The 22,906-nt window shown below is 41.0% G+C and overlaps 2 protein-coding genes across 2 annotated transcripts; one reads left to right on the top strand and one right to left on the bottom strand.

Annotated features, from left to right (window-relative positions):
• The first annotated feature begins 495 nt into the window (after positions 1-495).
• Positions 496-12,015, top strand: LOC137293795 (uncharacterized). The gene is made up of 18 exons (XM_067824537.1): positions 496-604; positions 1,601-1,698; positions 2,443-2,572; positions 2,713-2,754; positions 2,960-3,186; positions 3,605-3,688; positions 4,024-4,079; positions 4,417-4,479; positions 4,769-4,961; positions 6,046-6,178; positions 6,889-7,026; positions 8,308-8,432; positions 8,919-9,029; positions 9,217-9,300; positions 9,965-10,090; positions 10,663-10,957; positions 11,061-11,152; positions 11,789-12,015. Exons 2-18 carry the CDS (start codon positions 1,639-1,641, stop codon positions 11,837-11,839), a joined length of 2,010 nt encoding a protein of 669 aa, XP_067680638.1. The 5' UTR covers positions 496-604; positions 1,601-1,638; the 3' UTR covers positions 11,840-12,015.
• Positions 11,896-17,504, bottom strand: LOC137293796 (MAP3K12-binding inhibitory protein 1-like). Its single transcript, XM_067824538.1, has 8 exons — positions 17,418-17,504; positions 16,890-17,003; positions 16,135-16,404; positions 15,770-15,866; positions 14,848-15,069; positions 14,547-14,641; positions 13,617-13,670; positions 11,896-12,761 (listed from the first exon to the last, which is right to left on the bottom strand). The coding sequence occupies exons 1-8, from the start codon at positions 17,475-17,477 to the stop codon at positions 12,672-12,674; spliced, it is 1,002 nt and encodes a 333-aa protein (XP_067680639.1). The 5' UTR covers positions 17,478-17,504; the 3' UTR covers positions 11,896-12,671.
• Between the last annotated feature and the right edge of the window lie 5,402 nt (positions 17,505-22,906).

Raw genomic sequence — 22,906 nt, 5'->3', positions numbered from 1 at the left:
ATATATATCCAAGAAAGCCCACGCAAGTCTGGAAAATGTGCCAAGTCTAGATTTCCATAGCTTCAGAAAATGAGGAAAGTCTTAGGGCTCCATTTCATTATACTATTTTTTTTACTATGAACGTTTCTTCAGTAAAATATGTTCATTTCACAGACTAACTGTTAGTCTACCTTTGTGTACTGCCAGTTATCATTCATTTCTTATTTAAGTAATGCACTTCGAAATATGTCACTTTTAGCAGGTCAGTGTCGTGTACGGTTTTATTGCTTAATATTGTCAAATTTTTACATCATCTCAAGTATTTATTATTATAAGCATTAGTGTTCATTCACAAATGAAGGCTTGATCACTTAAAATAGGTTAAAAAAACTTAATCAGTTCGACGTTTGGTTGTTTGTGCTCTTGACATATGTACATCAGAAATAATATATCACTTTTTATATTGCGACCAACAAGTGATTACTGGTTTATTACCTCCCTTGAAGGAAGTTTTGGAGTTATCCCCCCTTTTCGACCAGACGTTTAATTTGTTTATTCAGATTATTTTTTTACGCGTTAGCGCTCCAATATACTTCGTAGTAGATCTCATCAAGCCAGATTAACTGTAAGTTTGATGTTATTTTCTTCTCTTTCTTTTATGTTAAATCATTTACTTTTTGTTAGTTACCTTTCGTCTCTACCCAGCATTGCGACACGTATAAACGTAGGGTTATAGATAGCCAATAACACTAGACATGAGTAACAGTTATATCCTTGTGTTATGGTTGTCATGCTCTTAAAACATCCAGCATGTCGTTTCGTTTATAGTAAAACATGTGAAAAAAAAATCTTTTAAAACATCACTGTATTGTAGACACAAGCCATCATTCAAGAGTTCACAATGCCTCAACACTGCTCGATACAGACCGAGTGAGCCCTACCCTCCGAAAACCTTGGTCCGACGATAGTTAAACTGTGTGTGTATACGTTATCATACATGGAATATATATTGATCAGTTTATTTTCTAGAACACGGACTGATTTTTTGTTAAAACAAATATGCTGATGAATCCCTGAAATGTTACGTTTCAAAAAGAAAAACCCTTCAATGTTCGTGTGAAATATCCTGCGGCCTGTATATGATTTAGGTGCAGAGGGTGGCAGTTCGTTTCTTTCTCATGAAAACATTTCATAGGAGTGAAATTGTTTGCTCATAGTCAGAAGACTGACAAGCACACAATATGTGTCATTTGTCCAGACTCAATACATTGTGATGCCTGTGTGGTGGCTTTCCGCTATGCAGACAATATGGAAAAAGTTAGAGAGGCAATATTATCTTAATAACTCATAAATAATATTATCTGTCGATTTCTTATCCGTGAATACGACACGCAACATTAACATGTGTATATAATTTTCCACATGCAACATCAAAGCTTTGCAATAGAGTCAATCAGAATATGTGAAACAAAACAAAACTGAAGTAGGTGTATATGAATCCACGTGTCAAAATTATGACTTTATAGACATAGCTTACAACTGGAAATCCCACTAAAGAACCAATGTCTCCAACAACTGAATTATTCACATCGCTATTTAGACTATTATGTCTATGTTGTAGGAACCAGTTGAAGGAAGCAGTTTGAGTGTTTGGACTTGATGCTGGTCATCAGGCATGCTGGCATGCAACATCTCCCAATTTATGAATCAGTTGTTGAGGTTGTATCTACAAGCATCCTATAATTAATTTGTGAACATATGTTCAGCAAATGTGCAGGGCTTAAGTTAGTAAAAGCTTTGTTTTAACTAGATTATTTTTCAAACATAGTTGTGTATGGTGGGATAAGTGGCAAGACAATATATCCCGATACCAGTTATATGAGGCAGACTCTGTATCATGAATGTATTGGCATGGTACCTGAGAGAGAGAGAGAGAGGGGAGAGAGAGAGAGGGGAGAGAGAGAGAGAGAGAGAGAGTGAGTGAGTTTGGTTTAACGCCGCTTTTAGCAATATTCCAGCGATATCACGGCGGGGGACACAAGAAAATGGGCTTCACACATTATTGTACCCATATGGGGAATCGAACCCGGGTTTTCGGCGTGACGAGCGAACGCTTTAACCATTAGGCTACCCCACCGCCCCAGAGAGAGAGAGAGAGAGAGAGAGAGAGAGAGAGAGAGAGAGAGAGAGAGAGAGAGAGAGAGAGAGAGAGAGAGAGAGAGAGAGAGAGAGAGAGAGAGAGAGAGAGAGAGAGAGAGAGAGAGAGAGATGCCACAATAGTGGCGATACCATACCCATCCCAGGACTTGACAAATTCTAAAAACTGAAGAGATATGGTCAAACTTCCCCATATACATATTCTGAAGTATCACCTACATATATTTGTGTGGATGTACTGGCATCATATATTTGAAACTACTCCAATCATTATGTTTCTTTAATACCTTATACTGTTTGCACTAGGTTGTACAAGCTTTGTTGCTGTCGTTTCCTCTTGCTGAGGTTGACACCTCCAGTTGCAATATAGCTGTTGACATTAAAGCCAAGAAAAAGGTTAATCCCGACAATGACAGACAGGTGTTTTATGTTCGGGGTAAGTCCGTTTACATCACACATCCAGGACAATGGGCCTGTCATGTACAACATTTTTTCCAGACCTCTAGTAATTGATGAATGTAAATATAAATTCATGGTACAATCAAAACAAAACTGACTCATAACTTAATTTTTCAGTTTCAAGCAGTCAAGACTTGGATTTGCAGACTCTTTTCAAAGGTATTATGTTACTGTTTCACACAAGTAGAATTTACCTACTTAAATTCGAAGTCCCGGTAGTAATACAAAATTCAAGGTGCAGAAATGCTGTTTTATTATGGTGAACAATTTTCAGGTCAAGTTTTCATCCCTATTCACCATGTCCTCTATGGACCATATAGAAACACAGACTGACGTGCAATGCCATGAATCTTTGTTGTGATAGAGAAGGCCCTGACACGATTTGCGGAGGTCCTGCTGTACATGCAGTTTGGGACAGAGGAGGGTCACTTGTCAGTACAGCGCCCCTGTCGGGAGGAATCAGGCAGCTATGTACACGATGTCTTCAGGCTTGAACAAACAGATCTTGGAGACATAACCCTCAAATGTCAGCATTCTTCTCAACAAACAGACTTCGTGGAAACACCACCCCGTATCGTGATACATTTCAGGGTATGTATGTCAGTCCTGAATAGATGGAACGTAACCGGTTGTTGCCTGTGAATGTCACAGTTTCCAGCAAGCCATGATTGTAGTAAGAAGTGAAGAACATGGTCGGTTGGTCAGAATCACTGATCTGGTTGATGCATGTCAGTGTACACCAAACCTGCTTAGATGGATGTCCATCACTCGACTGAATGCTCCAGACTCGACCATTTACAGACTCGGGGCATATTGCTGAACTGTTTGCTAACCAACAAACAATAACATTATTTTTGTTCCAGTAAAACTGATGAGATATTTGGTATATCTTTAACCATTACGGGTACATTTTCTTCTGTGATTATAAGTCTGTTCCACATGGATACTTACTTACAAATCATTGACATAAGTTTTAAATCTATTTGTGTTTCATGCACATATATTTCAGATTGTTCAGAGTGAAAGCCACATCATGTCAGAGGGACAACTTATACACAGGTTCTTACACAAAATGAAATTACTACACGGAAAGGTTTGCTCTAATTTGATATTTCTAAATACACAAGAATTACAACCCTTGATTGTTTGTTTATAAACTGTAGCCAAACACATCAACGGTTCACTCATGATTGGAGTTAACTGGCACGTCTGAAATAACTATAATCTCCTGCAACAGGTGAGTCATGGAGATGAGTGAGTCTGGTAGATACAGTACAAGAATATGGTTAAACAGTAGCCAGATGTTGTTATAGATAGTTAGGGTATAAAAGGGTTAAATTTTCAATATATTTTCATATTTTAACAAATTACATGCGTGTTGAAATTGTCTGGTTCCGTTTTTGTTTGCGTCAGTAATATCTGTTTTAGCTGGACACTACGTTTTCCATGAGAGTTTGTGGAGCAGTATGTCAAACCGATTTCAGGTAAGGCTTCAGGTGTATAACTGGTATATAGAAGCAATACTTTAGACTGTGAACGTCTATGTTTTGCGTAACTGACGCAATTCTTTCCTTGGCTTACACAGTCAGTTGTAAGGTTTATGATGCATCGAAAAATTATTTTATTTCGAAATAGAAATGATTCCATATAGACGAGTCGCTAAAAGATTTCATATTTATCCCATAATCAGTCGTTAGATATATTTGAAATTCATATTGTACTTCTGAAATTAAATTAAACGACAAATATTTTTAAAGAATATTTCAACTACGCATGAGAGATTCGACAAAATCAAATATTTCTCTTCCTTCATGTTGACAGTGCGAGGAATTTCGTGCAAGTCAAAGGCATATCTTTGGTTGATGACTTAAGATTCTTCTTCGGGTGGGTTTTCATTGTATATACTTCTTATCACCACGTATGAAGGTACACCTTACCCAATCCAGTCAGCATGAACTACGATCTGGTTAGCAATGTCTTCAGCAGCCTGTGCTCATGGTTAAAAACGCAACTAATGTTGTCGGGATACATGCGACTGATGCATGTGATCGTATCCTAATTATGTTAATCGATTAACTGATACTACTTTTGTGGGCTGAGTGCCGGCTTCTTTGTGCAAGTATTTGGTCATAAGTTTGTCCTACAACAAATCTTATCCCTCTTAATGTTCCAGCAAGGGCTGTCTGAAGTCTATGTGTTGTGGAACTGCGTGTGGCTTCATGGGAAGAAGCGTTGCAGCTGGACTGAACTTTGGAGGCCCTCTCTCTTCCTTCCGCCTCTCTGTGTCCACCCTGGCATGCTTCTACCCGGTCACAGAGCGTTACCCGCAGCACACGGGCTCCCATGGCATGAAAGGCCAGGTCTTCGTATCTTTTAGCACAAAAGCCATAGAGTCCTGTTGAATTAGTTTTGACCTCAACAATTGTATTGCTTGTAAGAGTTCCTTTGGTATTTGAATGGGAATCCAGCGAGTTTGCATAACAGTTGAAAACAACTTGAGTGAGTGAGTGAGTGGGTTAGAGCTTACAGTCCTTCAAACAGTCTTTCAGTTGTAACCTAGTGAGCAAAAAGAAAGTCAACACGCTTATTAATGATCCATAAAATCAAAGCAAAACATATGTTTGTAAGTTATAGTATATTTGACGAAGCCAGCATTTGGGACAATGCACCAACAGTGTCTTTCAGAAACATGTTATGTAATGGACAGTGGGGTAGGAATAGCACAATTCACTGACTCAACAAAAGTCAGTCATGAAATGTTTCAGTCATTTCAAGTCTCTGGTCAAGCACACACATCCTTCGTAAAGGTAAGGCGTGTGATAACACCACATTCGGAATCCTCTTCCTGTGTATCATCACCCGTGGTCTGCCTGATTGTGGCCTCTCTTGGATGCTGCCTGTAACGCTGAACAGCCTGATGATGGCGCCCATCTGTCCCATACCTGTTGTCCTCTCTCTTTTGCGCTGTTCGCCCTGGCATAATTTCTGTGATTTTCTGTCAGCTGAGATGTATGGCCACCGATGCGCTGCCTTTTTATACCAGTTCTCGACAAGCATTTTGCATCTCCCAGATGCACGTTTAGCCATTTGTTTCCAACTCGCTTGCTTCTACACAGCCAACTTGCTGCGTTTGGGCGCATGATTAGTCAGTGTGTGGGCGAAACGTTTCGGGCTAAAGGGATTTTATTAACTTGAACTTTTACAAAAATTCAGAATAAAGAGTGTTCACCTTTTTGCACATTACTTTATGTCAGATTCTTTCAGCCCACGAACATGGTGCTCACAAAACTAGAACCGTCAGGTAGGTAGAAGAACCTACAATCACAGTCATAGGTGTCTGATGTACCAATAGTACACAACTCTGAACAGGGACTTGCAACACCCAAAGTGTCTGGGCAGTGATAGTTGTTTCTTCTCAGACCATATACATGTATTCCTTGATTAATCCAGATCAATTTTTATGGTCCACTCCTGACCCCACTACTCCTGAGCAGTAAACATCAGGAGATGTTGGAGCTGCAGAAACTTACAGATTGGAGTACAGTGTCGTTGCGTGTGACAAGTACAGAACAAAGGATGCAGAGTAGGTCGTACATAATTATTCTAGAAACCATAGTGTTCGTGGGAAAGACTCCCTAAGAAGCGACACTTTCATTTCTAGGAAGGTTTATCAGACTGATCAGATAAAAGTATCATCAAGGTTCATCAAGTCCCATAGATTATCTCAGTGGTTTGAAGGCAATATTGGGTTGGATGTCGAGCCTCTTTCCACTCATTCCCCAAAGTCAAATACTGTTCGTAGTGAAAGTGAAATACTGTTCAGGGCACTTGTTAGCCCAACACACATAAACTTTGAAAACTGGAATTACCTCATCATATGTTAGGGGCATGATACCAAGTTAGGGGTCAGTCATTGCTTCAGTCGTCATGGAGAATGCCAGCAGGCTGAGTGGCTCAACTATCTGGAAGTCTGGCATTGGTACCTTCTTCAACATCCGACATTATTTGTTCGCTGGTTCGAACTCATTTCTGTGCTCATCTCACAGTTGGAGTGCTCTTAAGTGGTCTCTAACTGTATAACTAGGACATACAACCTCTCTGTTTTCTTTGTTGACTGTTATATTTAACCTTTCTCATTGTGCATACAACTCTTATGTCTATGTTCCTTTCCAACAAACAGATTATTTTGAGAAAGTGTTGGAATGTGAATAATTTATATTATATCAATTGGTGTTATTATGACACTGTTTGTCTGGCTTGATTTGTAGATTGTCACGTGTCTCTTCTACATAGGTGATATGACTGCTACTGCAACACTGATGAATGAGCGCTACATGCCACCCTGGGCCGCCGGAGCCACAACCTTCCTCTTGTGTCTGGCTGTCATTGTCTCCGACCCTCGTGCAGAAGACGACACAAACAGAAATCGAGGTACGGAAGTAGCAGAAAATAGGATATATGTCAAGAAAAGATAATGTAATAAAGAGCATGTATACAGCAGTTATGTAAACTGTATACAAAGGGGCACATGTACAGGTGGGCAGCGAACATGTACACTGTTTACAAACGGAGGTATTAGACTGTATGTACACTGACACATACACTCTGTACAAATAAGCATATGCACTGGTATACACGAGCATATACACTGTTATTGACGAGCATATAGACTGAATACATATAAGCATATACATTGTATACAAATGTGATTGGCATGGGCTCTAATCATCCAGCCCATGTGCTAGATTGATCAGTGACATTCTGTAGGGCGAGATCAACATGTGCTGCGTTTCAGCCAGGGAGATTTCCATGACAAACGTAATGCCACAACAGAGTGAAAACACTCTTATCCTCTTAGCTGAAGAATGCCAACCTCTGATTCAGGAGCAGAGTATATGTCAGTGTAGAACCACGTATGTGAAACGACTACCACTAAAAAGGATGAGAGACCTAGACAAAGAGCAGATTGTAGTCAATCCATTTGGCATCATACCAGCTAGTGTCGCTCAAGCCAGAAACTGTATTGATATTCTGGGTCTACGGGATAAAATTGAACCATGTGAATAATTCTCTCCGTTCTAGCAATTGCAGCCAGCTGTTGTTAATTCCCTAACGAGCCAACTGTTGCACCTCATAATGCTGTGATCGATGTTTACTTGCTTTGCATAGAGCTTTATGCCGTTATAATATCTCTATGTTGTCTTTATACTCTGACGCATTATTGTATATTTAGTACTGTTAAATGAGTAATGGGCCCCATGTTGTTGTTCCAGATACCATCCACTTTAGACGTGGTTTTAGGGAATTGTTAATTGCCAATATTTATTCTGTTTCCAGCAAGATCAGTATCCGACTTGTATTGTCCATATATGGGAGAGATGCGCTGTCACTAAAGCATATAGGGCGAATCTCACACTTTGGCAACACATTTAGCACACAAGAGCAATTATAACTGCTGTATATTCGTGTATTCTAGATAATATTATTGGGTAACTACAGGTTTCTCCAAATGTAATTCACCTGATTATACCAATAGCTGATGCAGTGTATTTTATACTTAAATCTTTAATGACATTTCCAAGTACCTGTAAAGTTCAGCTCGTAGCTCCGAGTCGCCCCTTAAAGAAGAAAGCGTGGCCTGACAAAGGTAATTTTCTACAGGATGGTCCTTTTATGATGCAAAACGGTACTTTCTGAATGTGATAATTACAGAGATCATCAAACATCTTCAAGGTGACGCCAACTTGCTTCCACATCTGTACCCAGCCATAGGTGAAAGTCTGCACTCATCCCTACAGCACATCTTTGTTAACAGAGTTACTGAATACGAGAAGATGGTAATAGGTTCTAGGAATGAGAAGTCTGTATATATGATTATATGATCAATATTTTTATTGTCAAATAGAGACCTTGCTTGAAAACGGTATAAATATCTATACCGAAACGTATTTCTTAAACTTTCTGTGAGTATTAAATGTGACTTTTCCGGATGTTCCTTTGAGTACATGTACTTGAAAGTCACACAGCACAGGATCAAATTATGTTCAGTTGATACACATCAACATAAAGGGTAGGCTTTTTGGAACAGATAGGTTTTCAGATATGATCGGAATGCTGAGTATGATGGTGCAGTTCTAAGAGTTTGGGGAAGGCTGTTCCATTCCGTGGCTGCAGAAAACACAAAGTATCTTTGGCCAAACCTGACGGTTCTGACTCTGGGTACACATCAAGTAATTAAATATTTAAGACAAGCACCTTCCTGCAAATATGGGTTTTGTCCAGCCCATTTCCGTGATCTTCCAAATTCTTGGTGTACATTTCAGCACGAGAAGACGTACATCCAGTCAATCCAGATGATAACATCTGCCATTTGTGATGTCTTCAATCACAGCACAAATGTCAGCTTCAGAAATGAAATGAGCCATTTGTTACAGGTTTGTTGGGCAAGCAACTTCAATTGGTGTTGGTGTATAAGATTTGTAAATGCCATACAATACACACAAATATACTGAGTAGAGAAGCTTGAAGCCACTTACGCCGTGTTGTTGAACCACGTCCCATTTATCTGGTAGAAGACATTAGATGTTAAATTATATTTCATATATTTCTTTCAAATATCAGGTGGACACCAGTCAGGCTCTGGCGAAGGCGCTCAGGATACGACTTCAAGAAATAGCCCATGTATCAGATGCCCAGACCAAGGAGGTTAGATACAACCTGACAGATGTTCGATTCCTTGAATAAGTGGAAACTGCTGTTCACTCAGAATGCATTCATAAGTACATACAATGACATATGATGGTGTTTACAAGTTAAAAAATAGGTCACGAGGAACTTATTATCCTGATGGCTTTGTAATGCAGTAATGACAAAACAAGTTACTTAACAGCTGAAGCAATATGAAAACGCATCTCAGACAAACCAGTGGTTGACATTAGGAGGGATGGGTGTGTTTGAAGCGCCCTGACTCGATGTCTGTAGTTCGGCTGAGTTCACGGCGTGATGCCCTCAGAGATCCACACGTTCTGCCAACAACATTGGGGTGCTATCCCCCGGGTGAGGAAGGCTTTCTATTGGTGGGTTACATTTGCAAAACAGCAGTTGCATCGTCATTTGCATAATTCTTACCGGCGTGTTCTTCACTGTTATCGAATTTGACAGTATTAAGCTTGTTGAAGGATGGCACAGAGGCCATGAGTCAGTTAACCAAGTCTGACCGTTTTAGTGGCCTCTTACAATCATAGGTTAAAGGGGTCTTCTGTCATTATATGTGGTCAGTGGGAAATGAATCATACCGATGAATGCACTAAATACATAGATGATTTCTATAATATATAAGTGGTTTAGGATTGCATGGTTCCCTGTGTAGGCCGTGACTGATGATGCAGACACAGACATAGATGAATGGGGAGAAGCTACCATTCCCAGACATGTCGACACTACAGGTGCTACAGGTGACCTCGAGGACCCTTCAGACGCCATGGCAACCTCACGGGTATCATTCCAGTTTCATCTTATGGTACTAATGTCAGGTCTCAAACTATACACTCATTTCTCATCTGCTTAAACCACAAGCATGAAATGTCCCGAATTCATCAAAACGTTTGTACTGTGTGGCTACAGGCGCGGGGGTGTAGCAGGCAAGCCTGCACTAGCCACCGGGCCTGTACAAACTTCATTCCCTATTTTGAAGGTAAGGTAATGGATTCTTATGTCTCCGTTCACGATTATTGCACATATATATTGCATTTAGTGAATTACGTGGGTGGTTGCATATTGGATTGTACAGTTAGGCTGATTTTATTGTCCACCAGATGCCAAGTCACACTTTAACATTGTTCACCCACTAAGATACACCTTGCAGACTCTGTTTGGACAAGTCATTCTCCCCTCGCCCAAATATCACTCAGTTTAACAAGAACAGACTTATTTTTTACCTTTGAGAGAAAAAACGCAGCTTATATATTTGAGCTTTACTCTAATGTCCACGTGATCTTTTACCTCTACATGTGTACTTCTGGAATCTGAATCTGAAGTTGAGAACGTTTGCGTCATATCTGGTTTCAGGTTCTGTGGAATCTGCCTTCAAGACAGCAAGAAAACCTTGACCAAAATACGGCCCAAGATGTTTACCACTTGGATGAAGGCGATATCAGCCGTTCCCATACACCAGCCCACCAGGACATCAGTTTTAATGTGAACCCAAGATCGCCCAGCATGATGAGTGACCAGATGCACTCACAAATGAGTTGGGATATTCAGGATACAGATATTTTTGAAGATGACGCACGATCATGGGCTCTCACAAGCAGAGTTCAGAATACAAATCAGGCCTCAATGCAAGAGCCAGATTTGTACCTAGGTAAGATAAACCAGGGTGAACACATAGATATACATAGACACAAAGATGACTTTCATATTTCAGTGAAATGTTTGGGATATGAACTGTTGCGTCTCTGATTTAGAGAACCAAAGGGAAGATGATGTTCTGCTTGTTCCATGGATGTCCACCGCCACACTCACACACCCTGGCAGACCAAAGGATAACCCGCAATCGGTAAGGAAACCTGTTTTGAAAGATAACTTATATCCTTCAGCGAGAATGGGTTAAGCATTAAGATACATTACTGATAACTGAGATGGATAACTGACACTGTCACATATATATGTCATAATATTAGAAGTTCAAATCTAAAGACATCAGCCTAGTTAAAAATCCAGTTCTGGTTCCTCGTACCCCATGTCTTTAAGAACTGGCTGATCACAGTATGTGCTCCACTCAGTGCCTGTCGCTGTACCCCGCCAAGGTTGTGAATACAATTAATTAGTAAATTAGTAGCCAGTCTACGTAAACTTAGCCCTAGCGTTATTCGTTACACTTCTACCTTGTGAATTTACTTACACTGAATTAGTAGTGTTTGTGTTTTCATGCCTAGTGTACCTCTCAAAGAGTGTCATTATTCCTACAGCAGTTCAACACAACATTTGCCCATTCACTTTAATCATCAATACAAAACCCAAGGACCATCTAATTATTATTAGCCATTTTCTGAATTTAGAAAAGGCCACAGCCCTTGTGTCAATAGTGAAATTCAAAAGTTTAATGGGCCATTTTTCATTCTAATGTGCAATATGGCCCATGGCCCCTGCCTTTTCTAATCCCTGACAACATATTGGTGTTACTTTGTTCCAGACTGACGACTGGTTGAATGAAGTAATGATGGACGTTGCAGACTGGCTCTGACTAAACCAGATACACTGTTCACCCCAGTCTGAACGTTGTTAAGTAACACAGTTTAGTTTGGTTTGCTGGCAAAGTGTCTACGATTTTTATTAATACATTGTATTTACTAGAAATGTACCAGTGACATTGATGGTGACAGTTTATCATTTACAAGTTGAAATAAAATGTTATCATTCTGACCTCTTCTGCTTCATGGCAAGTTACCTCCATCTCTTCTCTGTCTTAGATGAAGCTGCAACTGAGCATTAGGCGCCCAAGAGGGCTGGTGAATAGATATTGTTAACAAACTGACTCCCCTCGAGCTCTGTCCTGTCTGGTATAATATATGCAGAAAAGATCAGTCACCCCAACACTTCCCTCCACTGGCTTCCCCTATACATTAGTGAGTGAATCAGTTGATGATGCTGCAGCCTGTAACATCAGTTCATTCACGTCTCAGCCCGTCCTGTTAACGTGGCAGAGTCAGACCTGATGTAAGTCTTGCACACATGTGCCTCCAATCTCCAGGGCTTTGAGTGTGTCTACATTGTGTTATTCTGCATGGTGAATTATGTTGCATTTCTGCATTAAACCAAGCATTTATCAGAGAGTGTAGCCTCTTAAAATGTCATTTCATGAATCCAAATAACAAACATGACACACTTTCGAGCAGATTGACACCTTGCAAAGTAACCTAATATTCTGAAGGGCGTTCAGAAAGACAAGGGAGATAACTCCATCAGTCATTACAAACAAATCCTTTGTCAATGCCCTGACAATGAACAATCAGTCTGTGTCGCTGTGAATGTTTATCCGAGAATAACAAAACAATGAGATATACATGAGCTCTCTGTTAATGCAGCCATCCTGTGCCATGTCTCTTCAGTTTCAAGGCTGACTGTAACACTTGTATCCTATCGTCTATATCTTGCAAACTCATTTCCTGAAAAAATCCAAACAGATCATCGTATCTCATTATAACCACATTAAATTCAGATCTAATACTCCAATATGATACCTCTTTGCATGAAGATATTCTGACCTCACACCTGCTATGTGTATACTCAGATAATCAGACAGACGTACTGTTCAGATAAGGATATGATACAATGTCAATGACTGTGAGTTTACTGATATGATTATTTTGTAATCACTACAACAACAGCAATCATGTTACTCAGTCTGAACCACACACATAAGACCTTGTGTATACAGAAATCTAAAAAATTACCTTGATGTATGAGCTGGTTGATAATTATACATTTCGCTAACTGGCAGTAGTAGAAGACAAACAACCATGCTTCACAGTGAAATCATGCTTCACACTTATAAGTGTTCACCAATTCCAGCTTATTTCTACTCTTATAAGTGTTCACCAATTCCAGCTTATTTCTACACTTATAAGTGTTCACCAATTCCAGCTTATTTCTACACTTATAAGTGTTCACCAATTCCAGCTTATTTCTACTCATAAGTGTTCACCAATTCCAGCTTATTTCTACTCTTTTATAATGAATTTCCTATGTTTGCAGTACAGATACTTGCACCTGGCCTGATACAAGTTCTACATTTTATAGCAACACATGGCAATATCTGATTCATTTGGAACTAGTATATAACCAAATCTTGCACCTCGGAAAACGGAGGATGAAATTCAGAATAGGTCATAATCCAGCCTTCTGTCTGGTTTCTATTCATCTTATATTTCCTAACTGTTGGTATTATAACTTAGGGTTCTAGAAGTGACAACACTGGAGGGTGTAAAAGACATCAGTGATTGTTTTTCTCAAATACGTACCTGAAGAGGGTCCTTCACCACAGCAGGTACTTCTTTCTGTCTTTTTGGCCCTGGCTGTTTGTGAAAAACACCATGGATTAATCAGATACCAATCACACGTGTGTATGTAATACTATATGGCAAGATCACAACAGTTTGTGACAAACACCATGGATTATTCAGATACTAATCATATATATGTATGTTTAAATTTATGACCAGATCACAGATGTTTGTGACAAACACCATGGATTATTCAGATACTAATCATATATATGTAAGTTTAAATTTATGACCAGATCACAGATGTTTGTGACAAACACCATGGATTATTCAGATACCAATCCCACGTGTATGTGTAATAATGAATGGCCAGACCAGTTTGTGACAAACGCCATGGATTATTCAGATACCAATCACATGTGTATGTGTGATACTAAATGGCCAGATCACAGCTGTTTGTGACAAACATCGGGGATTATTCAGATACCAATCACACGTGTGTATGTATGACTACATTACAAGGTCACAGTTGTGTGTGACAAACACCATGGATTATTCAGATACCAATCACACGTCTGTATGTAACACCATATCACCAGATCACAACTGTGTGTGGTAACCAACCAGGTTAATATAAATGGTAGTTGGCAAGGCTATGTGTGTAATTAACAGAGACATAAAATCCAATGGGTTTTGTAGCTAAGCCAGATAGAAACCCTGCTACATCCTAATAGGTGTGAAACAAGGCATCCAAATATGAACCCGTTGTGTACATGTTTACTCAGCCAATATGCTGGATATTTGTCTATCGGCTACTGATTGTTCTAACCCTACTCACACCATGACAATGCATCACACCATCCAGAGTGACACAAGCTCTCCACTATCGAGAAGCTAACTGTATAAGAAATTGGGGGTCATTCATGAATAGTCTATTAAACAACTTACGACATTTTGAAAATATTCTGGTGACAATCCTTCAAGGAATAATATCCGGTCCTCAAGTGCTTTTAGTCTTGTGTAGACATCCAACTTTGACCCATCTAAACAATCACAAGAACACAAGTATATACATCCCTGTCCATTGTCTGATCCTGATCTCATCATGTGCAAAGGAATGTAATATTGTCATTATATTGACTGCTTTGCCCACCTGCCTGTGGAAGATGTTGACTACTGCTTGGCATCTGCGCTAATCTTTGTACATGTATCTGCTAGAGTAAGATTAATGAGATTCAAATAGTTTTACCAGTAAAAGGTAACTTCAGGTGAGCTTCAATATTCCTCATCCTTTCTTCAAATCCATGTGACTGGGACTTAAGGTTCAGATCAAACCTCTGTCTGGGTCCTTCCGGAATTAATCTTGTCTGTGGTCCATATGGATTGACAACTCGGGATATCTTGATATGACTTTTACACCCTGCACGTGGCACGAACACTGCATCTGTTCTGGCACACGAAGACTCCACCTCTGCAACAATAGTTAAAACAAAGTAAACATTTGTTCTTTAAAGCTGCGCTTGAAGTCCTATGATTGCAATGCTTAAATAAACAAGTCAAGACCAGACTTCCAGTGATTGACATCAGGAGTATCCATCTACAGCAATGGGTTCTTGTGACATGCATCAACTGAGTCAATAAGACTGACCAGCAATTCCCCATTTGTCAACTCCAACTGGTGCTATTTCTTTGATTGACTGATATCAAAACATAGTCAGTTCTGTTAAACAGATTTACACAGCCCCTAAGTTGTGCTTCGAATCCCTGGTGGTATTATTGCAACTCCATACTAATTTGCATCGAGTGCGGGGTGACATCATGTGATTTATTATCACCAGTGATCTTGCTCCAGGATATGATCTGACTGGTGGACATATTTTGATGTGCGTAGAAGGCCAACTCTAGCCCGCATCTTCATGAAATGATAATTTTTTTCTTGACATAGCTTGAAGGTGTGTAATGCACATGAACCTCTGCTAAATAAAGCAATAACATATGAAGGGCACAGTGCCAAACACAGCACACCATGCTGTATACACCAGGGGAGGTAAGCGGAACTGACAACTGTTCTGATGACAGTTGGAGGTTGACCTGGGCATTTTGTAATGTATTAGTGAGGGTTCTTCTGTAAGGTGAATCTTCTCTGAAAAGAAAACTTATCAATGTCTTACCTGTGTCGGGGGTGAGGACGCTACAGAATTCACGATTATTTTGCTGGTTCACCTCACTCTGCTTCTTCTCTATAAATGCATTGATCCTCCTGTCAACCTGGGCACAACAATAGGACACACTCAGTTCATTCACAACTGTAGAGTGAGACCCTCATTAAAGAATTTATTTCCATCAAACATGTCTTCATGTCTTGAATAAGAAGACACAACAGCGTAATTAGAAAATGTGTTTGTGGAACATTTTGTCGTTAATCTTAAATTTGGCCTTTGGAATAATGAGTTTTGTTCCTAAATTCAAGTCAATTGACCTCAAAATGTAATCTATTGAGCAGGACACCCACTTCTTTCAAGCCCAGCACACTAACCTCTTCTTTGGATGCCTTGATTTGCACATTATAGGGGCTGATTGTTGTTGCTGGCAGTTTGTAAGTCTTTCTACAGTCACTCTGGGGAAGTGAGGCTGATTCTGACATATCTGAAGTAGTGTCTGTAACCATGGGAACAACTGGTGTATCTGTGAGCTCCAGTCCTGGACTTTCAAGAACTGATGTTGCCATTTCAATATCTTTGTTGACCTCTTCTGTTTTATCTTCCTTATTCTGTTTTATCTTTTTTGCCAGATGTGCATGGACTGCCTGAAAATAATAAAGTCAAACTTAGGCTATCATCGATTTTTCATGCATTGTAATGTGTGATATAGGCGTTGTACCATTATGTAACAGATTGAAGTAAGCCAATATCTAAACATGTTGAACACATATTTGGACATTGTAAGATAATAACCGGCTAATTGTTTTTTGCCATCATTTTTTTCAATGATGGAAGATGTAGATATACCAAGGTATGAGTGTGGATGGTTTGATGCAGGAGAAAAACCCTGTGATGCTGTGCTCCTAATTTGTAGTGTAACTTTGGTACTGTCATTACATAACATCTCATGCAAATAAACACAATATTCCTGGGTTCTTTTATTTAAGACACATCAGACATGAATACAGTAGTTCCTGTCCAAGTCCTAGAGGGAACAATTCTTGTCATAGAATCGAACTAGCCAGCTCTGCCTAGGGCTTGTAAACAGAGTGTCTGATAATGAAAATCTTGTCTAGGATAAATGCAAAACCTGAAGCTGTCCAATGAGCTTCCCCATAGACAGCATTATGTCCTCCACCGACAACTGTTGGACTTGGGACACTTTCAATAAATTCTTCATGTCAAAATCATCACTGACGCCGGCCTGGAAGCAGAAATGATAACCTGCAGTCAACCAGTTGTGGAAAAGGGCATTACAACATTAGATATCTTGGTGTGGAGTCATAGTACCATGTGTTGTCTCCAATTAAACTAAAACAGTAAACTCAGCATCTTCACCTACAGCATGATGAAGCATATATTACGACACCTACCCCGCTGGTGCTACTGTCAGCTTAGCAACTGTATTGTAAATTTGTACTTATGTGTAAAACATTGCAAAAGAAGTATGAGATAAACGAACGTATGTCCCTCCCCCCCCCCCCCCCCCCCCCGATTTTTTAGAGGAAATGAGATATGTATACAGTCTACAGTGTGATTTCTCACAGCTACGATGAAAAAACCCCGATTAATCAGCTAATTCAATTTGTTGTATAACTTCAACAATTCACTACGAAACCTTGAGCACCGTCTTCAAGAACACGGACAAACACTCAAACACTTCTTCCAAGTCACCCATGTTGAAAAGTCCAAGGGAAGTAACTCTTGTCAACGCTGGATTAAGCGATGACCACACAATAAAACATAGATTGTGTGACGAAACTTGTCATCAAGTGGTTAGCTATTAACTTAACGGCCAAGACCGTGGACCCCAGAAACGTTTTGTTTCCAAGTCACATTATAATCTCGTTTTACTACATACAACACGAGAATTGATAAACATTGGCATTATCGTTATCAACTTGAAATCTTAAAATGAAATCGCTCTTTAATTTATATTAAAACCCCGTATTTTCAGGAGTTATTTCCTTCATCTGTCATAATCAATATCATCATTGCTTGATTTGTATATTTCATGAACATGGGAGACAAACAGCATCATGAGCACAGTGGCCATGCTTGGGCTAAACAGTATAATTTGTAATTCTAGCTATTCCTATTCCTATGTTTGACCAGAGACCATATAATATTATATGGTCTCTGGTTTGACACGTGAATGTCCCGGGTCTTCAGCAACCCATGCTTGACACAAAAGGTGACTATGCTTGTTGTAAGAGGCGACTAACGGGATCGGGTGGTCAGGCTTTCTGACTTGGTTGACACATGCTATCGGTTCACAATTGCGGAGATCGATGCTCATATTGTTGATCAGTGTATTAACTGGTCCAGACTTGATTATTTACAGAAAACCGCCATATAGCTGGGATGTTGCTGAGTGCGGCCTAAAACTAAACTCACTCACTCACCACCATGCATATTTGTAGGGGGACGTGGAAATAAGGAAATAACTATGTATACAGTTTGACAACGTCAACGCTGACAACAGCGTCAACATAAGCTTCATCACGGGATCCTGCTACTTCACATCGATCAATGTGACTGAATACCATTGGGCCCACATTGTTTCCTGAGTGAACTGTGGTCCCATTCTGGACCAGATGACGTTGACTGTTACCCATGCTGTCGATCACTGGGCCGATTATGGCTTGGGTGTTATCGGCCACAACGTCAAACAACATTCCCTCGTTTACAACCTCGACGATAAAGAACATGAAGTGAACAGGTTACGATGTTGTTCCCACAGTGATATAATGGACATACAGTGGCATAATATCGTGGACATACAGTGGTATGATATCATGGACATACAGTGGCATGATATCGTGGACATACAGTGGCATAATATCGTGGACATACAGTGGCATGATATCGTGGACATACAGTGGCGTGGCATGATATCGTGGACATACAGTGGCGTGATATCGTGGACATACAGTGGCATGATATCGTGGACATACAGTGGCATGATATCGTGGACATACAGTGGCGTGGCATGATATCGTGGACATACAGTGGCATGATATCGTGGACATACAGTGGAATCCGCGTATTACTGACTGGTCGATGACCAAGTTATCGGTCCGGATTGTAAAGCAGTCTGAATTAGACCACTTTGTCCGCCAATATGTTTACTGCCACGATGAATTACCTCCCTTTGTTAACGACAAGCAACAACTTGAAACGTATACTCAATATACCATTATACTTTCACTGGAAAATGTCTGTTAACATGAACTGTTTCTGTCTCCGTAAATTTCCACGTCATGTTTACTGTCATAAACCAGTGTGACCATAAGTTACAGAGATATGGAGTGTTACTTTAGTCAGTTACGGCCGAATTATACAAAGCATTGTTCTCTCAGCAAGGTGATTGTCGGGACTTATTTTACTCAGCTGCGACCGGACTACAAAGCATTGTTCCCACAGCTAATTAAGAGAGTCTGGATTATGAAGCACAGTTTTGCCGTCACTCAGAGAGTAATTCGGATTCGGAGAAAACCTTGTCGGTAGCCCTGTGAATGTCGCCAATGTTTCCTTCGTTAACCTTCGCTTACATAACAGTTGTGAACGGTCTGGGAACCAGTGCCCAGAGTACAAGTTCCGATGGATCTCCACCAAAGTGGAGACTTAACGTAACATATACCTTGGACATATCGAGGATGCTCATTTAATTGCTGGTGGTGAAATGAGGCACACGTAGTTCTGATAATTGTTGACTGTTAGATTGATAAATATATATCAACAAAGTTCTATAGGAGACCCGTGAAGGTCCGGTTTAGAATATTGATCTTCAGAAACCCATGCTTGTCGTAAGAGGCGACAAATGCGCCCGGGTTATCAGGCTCGCTGACTTGGTAGACACATGTAATCTTACTCCAGTTACATGTCGATGCTCATAGTGTTGACTGTAGTGCAAGGTCCAGACTCGATTTCTTACGGAAAACCGCCATATAGCTGGAATATTCCTGAGTGCGGCGTAAAACTCAACTCACTCACTCACTCACTCACTCTATAGTTGAAGGCTGTTTGTTCTGTCTCACATGAATGCACACCTGTCAATCTATGAATCAGTCTTAGTGAACTAAAATAGGATTCCATTTAAACCTTTCAGAGGAAAATGACTTGATCAATAGTACCTCGAACATACGTGGGTGGCACACGTGCCACGTGTATATCACACTGTGTGATGACGACCCGCTGGGTGAGAGTTGGCAGCCCAGGTGTGAGAGATGTTGTGCGAGACGTTTGATGCTGTTACTGATATCGTTACAATAACGAACGACACGTTTGAGAGTAAACAACAGGTATTTCCTACTTGCCATATCTGGACCTGTACATGCCGATATGGTGTCACGGAAATGAATCATTGTGATAAGCTGTAATCATATGCACTCTTTCCTTTATACGATGAAATATTTGTAGATTCGATTTTTCAGTGTCGTTGTCGTATACCCACTCAACTTGCAGCATTACCGTATATCCCAAAATGCAGTGTTCCAGAAATATTCTTTAAAGTCATGCAGTATTCCAGCACCATTCAGCGATATTCTAGCAGTATTTCAGCACCATTCAGCGATATTCTAGCAGTATTCCAGCACCATTCAGCAATATTCTAGCAGTATTCCAGCACCATTCAGCGATATTCTAGCAGTATTCCAGCACCATTCAGCGATATTCTAGCAGTATTTCAGCACCATTCAGCGATATTCTAGCAGTATTTCAGCACCATTCAGCGATATTCTAGCAGTATTTCAGCACCATTCAGCAATACGAACACAAGGCATGTGCTTTTCAAGAACTGATAACAGGTTTAGCGTGGCGAGCGTCTAACTTTGCCAAATTTTCATCAGAGAGCTCCAACCGCTGCAACTATTCGAACTCTTGGCACTCTTGACAGTGATAGCTATTATCGACAAAATGAAGCCGGTGTTCCTTGGAAGATTATGCAGAAACAGTCATACATGTGCCTTTAGAAAGGTGTTCTAGTGTAAGTGCGCTCAATATATAACAGCCAGTTATGCAAATGAATCTAACACCGCGATGATCCACTCAATGTAGCAATGTGACTTTTGTAATAAAATCGGTCATTTCATGAAAACTAACCAGAATCCGTCCAAGAAGGCATGGGCCAAACCAACACAGGCCAAGATAACAGGGCATGCAGCTGCTCATTAACACAGGTGGTCCACCTCGCGAGTTGCTGGTCCTCTCGAGTTGCTGGTCTGTAGTAGTCACCGCGCGAGGTGCTGGTCTGTAGTGGTCACCGCGCGAGTTGCCGGTCAATAGTGGTCATCGTGCGAGTTTCTGGTCCACCTCTCGAGTTGCTAGTCTGTAGTGGTCACCGCACGAGTTGCTGGTCCACATCGCGAGTTGCTGGTCTGTAGTAGTCACGGCGCTAGTTGCTTGTCCACCTATCGAGTTGCTGGTCTGTAATGGTCACCACGCGAGTTGCTGGTCTATAGTGGTCACCGCGCGAGTTGCTGGTCTGTAGTGGTCACCGCGAGAGTTGCTGGTCTATAGTGGTCACCGTGCGAGTTGCTGGTCCACCTCTCGAGTTGCTAGTCTGTAGTGGTCACCGCACGAGTTGCTGGTCCACATCGCGAGTTGCTGGTCTGTAGTAGTCACGGCGCTAGTAGCTGGTCTGCAGTGGTCACCGCGCTAGTTGCTTGTCCACCCATCGAGTTGCTGGTCTGTAATGGTCACCACGCGAGTTGCTGGTCTATAGTGGTCACCGCGCTAGTTGCTTGTCCACCTATCGAGTTGCTGGTCTGCAGTGGTCACCACGCGAGTTGCTGGTCTATAGTGGTCACCGCGCGAGTTGCTGGTCCACCTCTCAAGTTGCTGGTCTGTAGTGGTCACCGCGAGAGTTGCTGGTCTGTAGTGGTCACCGTGCTTGTTGCTGGTCTGTAGTGGTCACCGCGCGAGTTGCTGGTCTGCAGTGGTCACCGCTCTAGCTGCTGGTCCACCTCTCGAGTTGCTGGTCGGTAGTGGTCACCTCTCGAGTTGCTGGTCTGTAGTGGTCACCTCTCGAGTTGCTGGTATGTAGTGGTCACCGCGCTTGTTGCAGGTCTGTAGTGGTCCGCGCGCGAGTTGCTGGTGTATAGTGGTCCACGCGCGAGTTGCTGGTCTCATCCAACTGTACATGATAAAGATCTGTTTTTCTGAGTGATCATAAACTATCCGAGGGAAGTTGACCAGCAAAGTTGCAACTTTGTAGAGAGAATAACGAATCATGCGAATTGCTTGTTTTTGTATTTAGTGCTATGGCATTTTATGTTTTTAAAAAAAGTAATGTAATGAAAGTGTGTGTTTCTAAAACAAAACTCTTTTGGACCTTGGACTTAAAATGGCAGTTTGTCTCACAGTCATTGAACCATACTATATTCCCTGCTTCCAAGCCTTCTCTGAAATGCTAAAGACTTAAATTAAGAAAGTCTATCAAAATTATATATATTTAGAGAGTAAGCTTTAATCTATTAGAATGGTAAAGGATACAAACTTGATCTCGTCACTATATGGCTGGAGTAGTGCTGGTGTGACATAAAACCCAACTCAACTCATCCACACGCAAGCCTTGTGGGGCCTGTTTCACTGCAACTCAACTCATCCACACGCCAGCCTTGTGGGGCCTGTTTCACTACAACACAACTCATCCACACGCCAGCCTTGTGGGGCCTGTTTCACTACAACTTCACTACAACTCAACTCATCCACACGCCAGCCTTGTGGTGCCTGTTTCACTACAACTCAACTCATCCACACGCCAGTCTTGTGGGGCCTGTTTCACTACAACTTCACTACAACTCAACTCATCCACACGCAAGCCTTGTGGGGCCTGTTTCACTACAACTCAACTCATCCACACGCCAGTCTTGTGGGGCCTGTTTCACTACAACTTCACTACAACTCAACTCATCCACACGCAAGCCTTGTGGGGCCTGTTTCACTACAACTCAACTCATCCACACGCCAGCCCTGACGGGCCTGTTTCACTACGACGAAGTGTTTATGTCAGATTCGATACTGAAGTAGACCTGGCTAGACACGAATCTTCATATACAGTGATAACGGGATGGAATACGTACGTCACTTTAATACGTAGGTTTA

This window comes from Haliotis asinina, chromosome 8 (assembly GCF_037392515.1).
Source record: "Haliotis asinina isolate JCU_RB_2024 chromosome 8, JCU_Hal_asi_v2, whole genome shotgun sequence".
Taxonomy (NCBI): domain Eukaryota; kingdom Metazoa; phylum Mollusca; class Gastropoda; order Lepetellida; family Haliotidae; genus Haliotis; species Haliotis asinina.
Note: the sequence above shows the minus strand (reverse complement) of the source record. Positions and strands in the feature narration are given on the sequence as shown.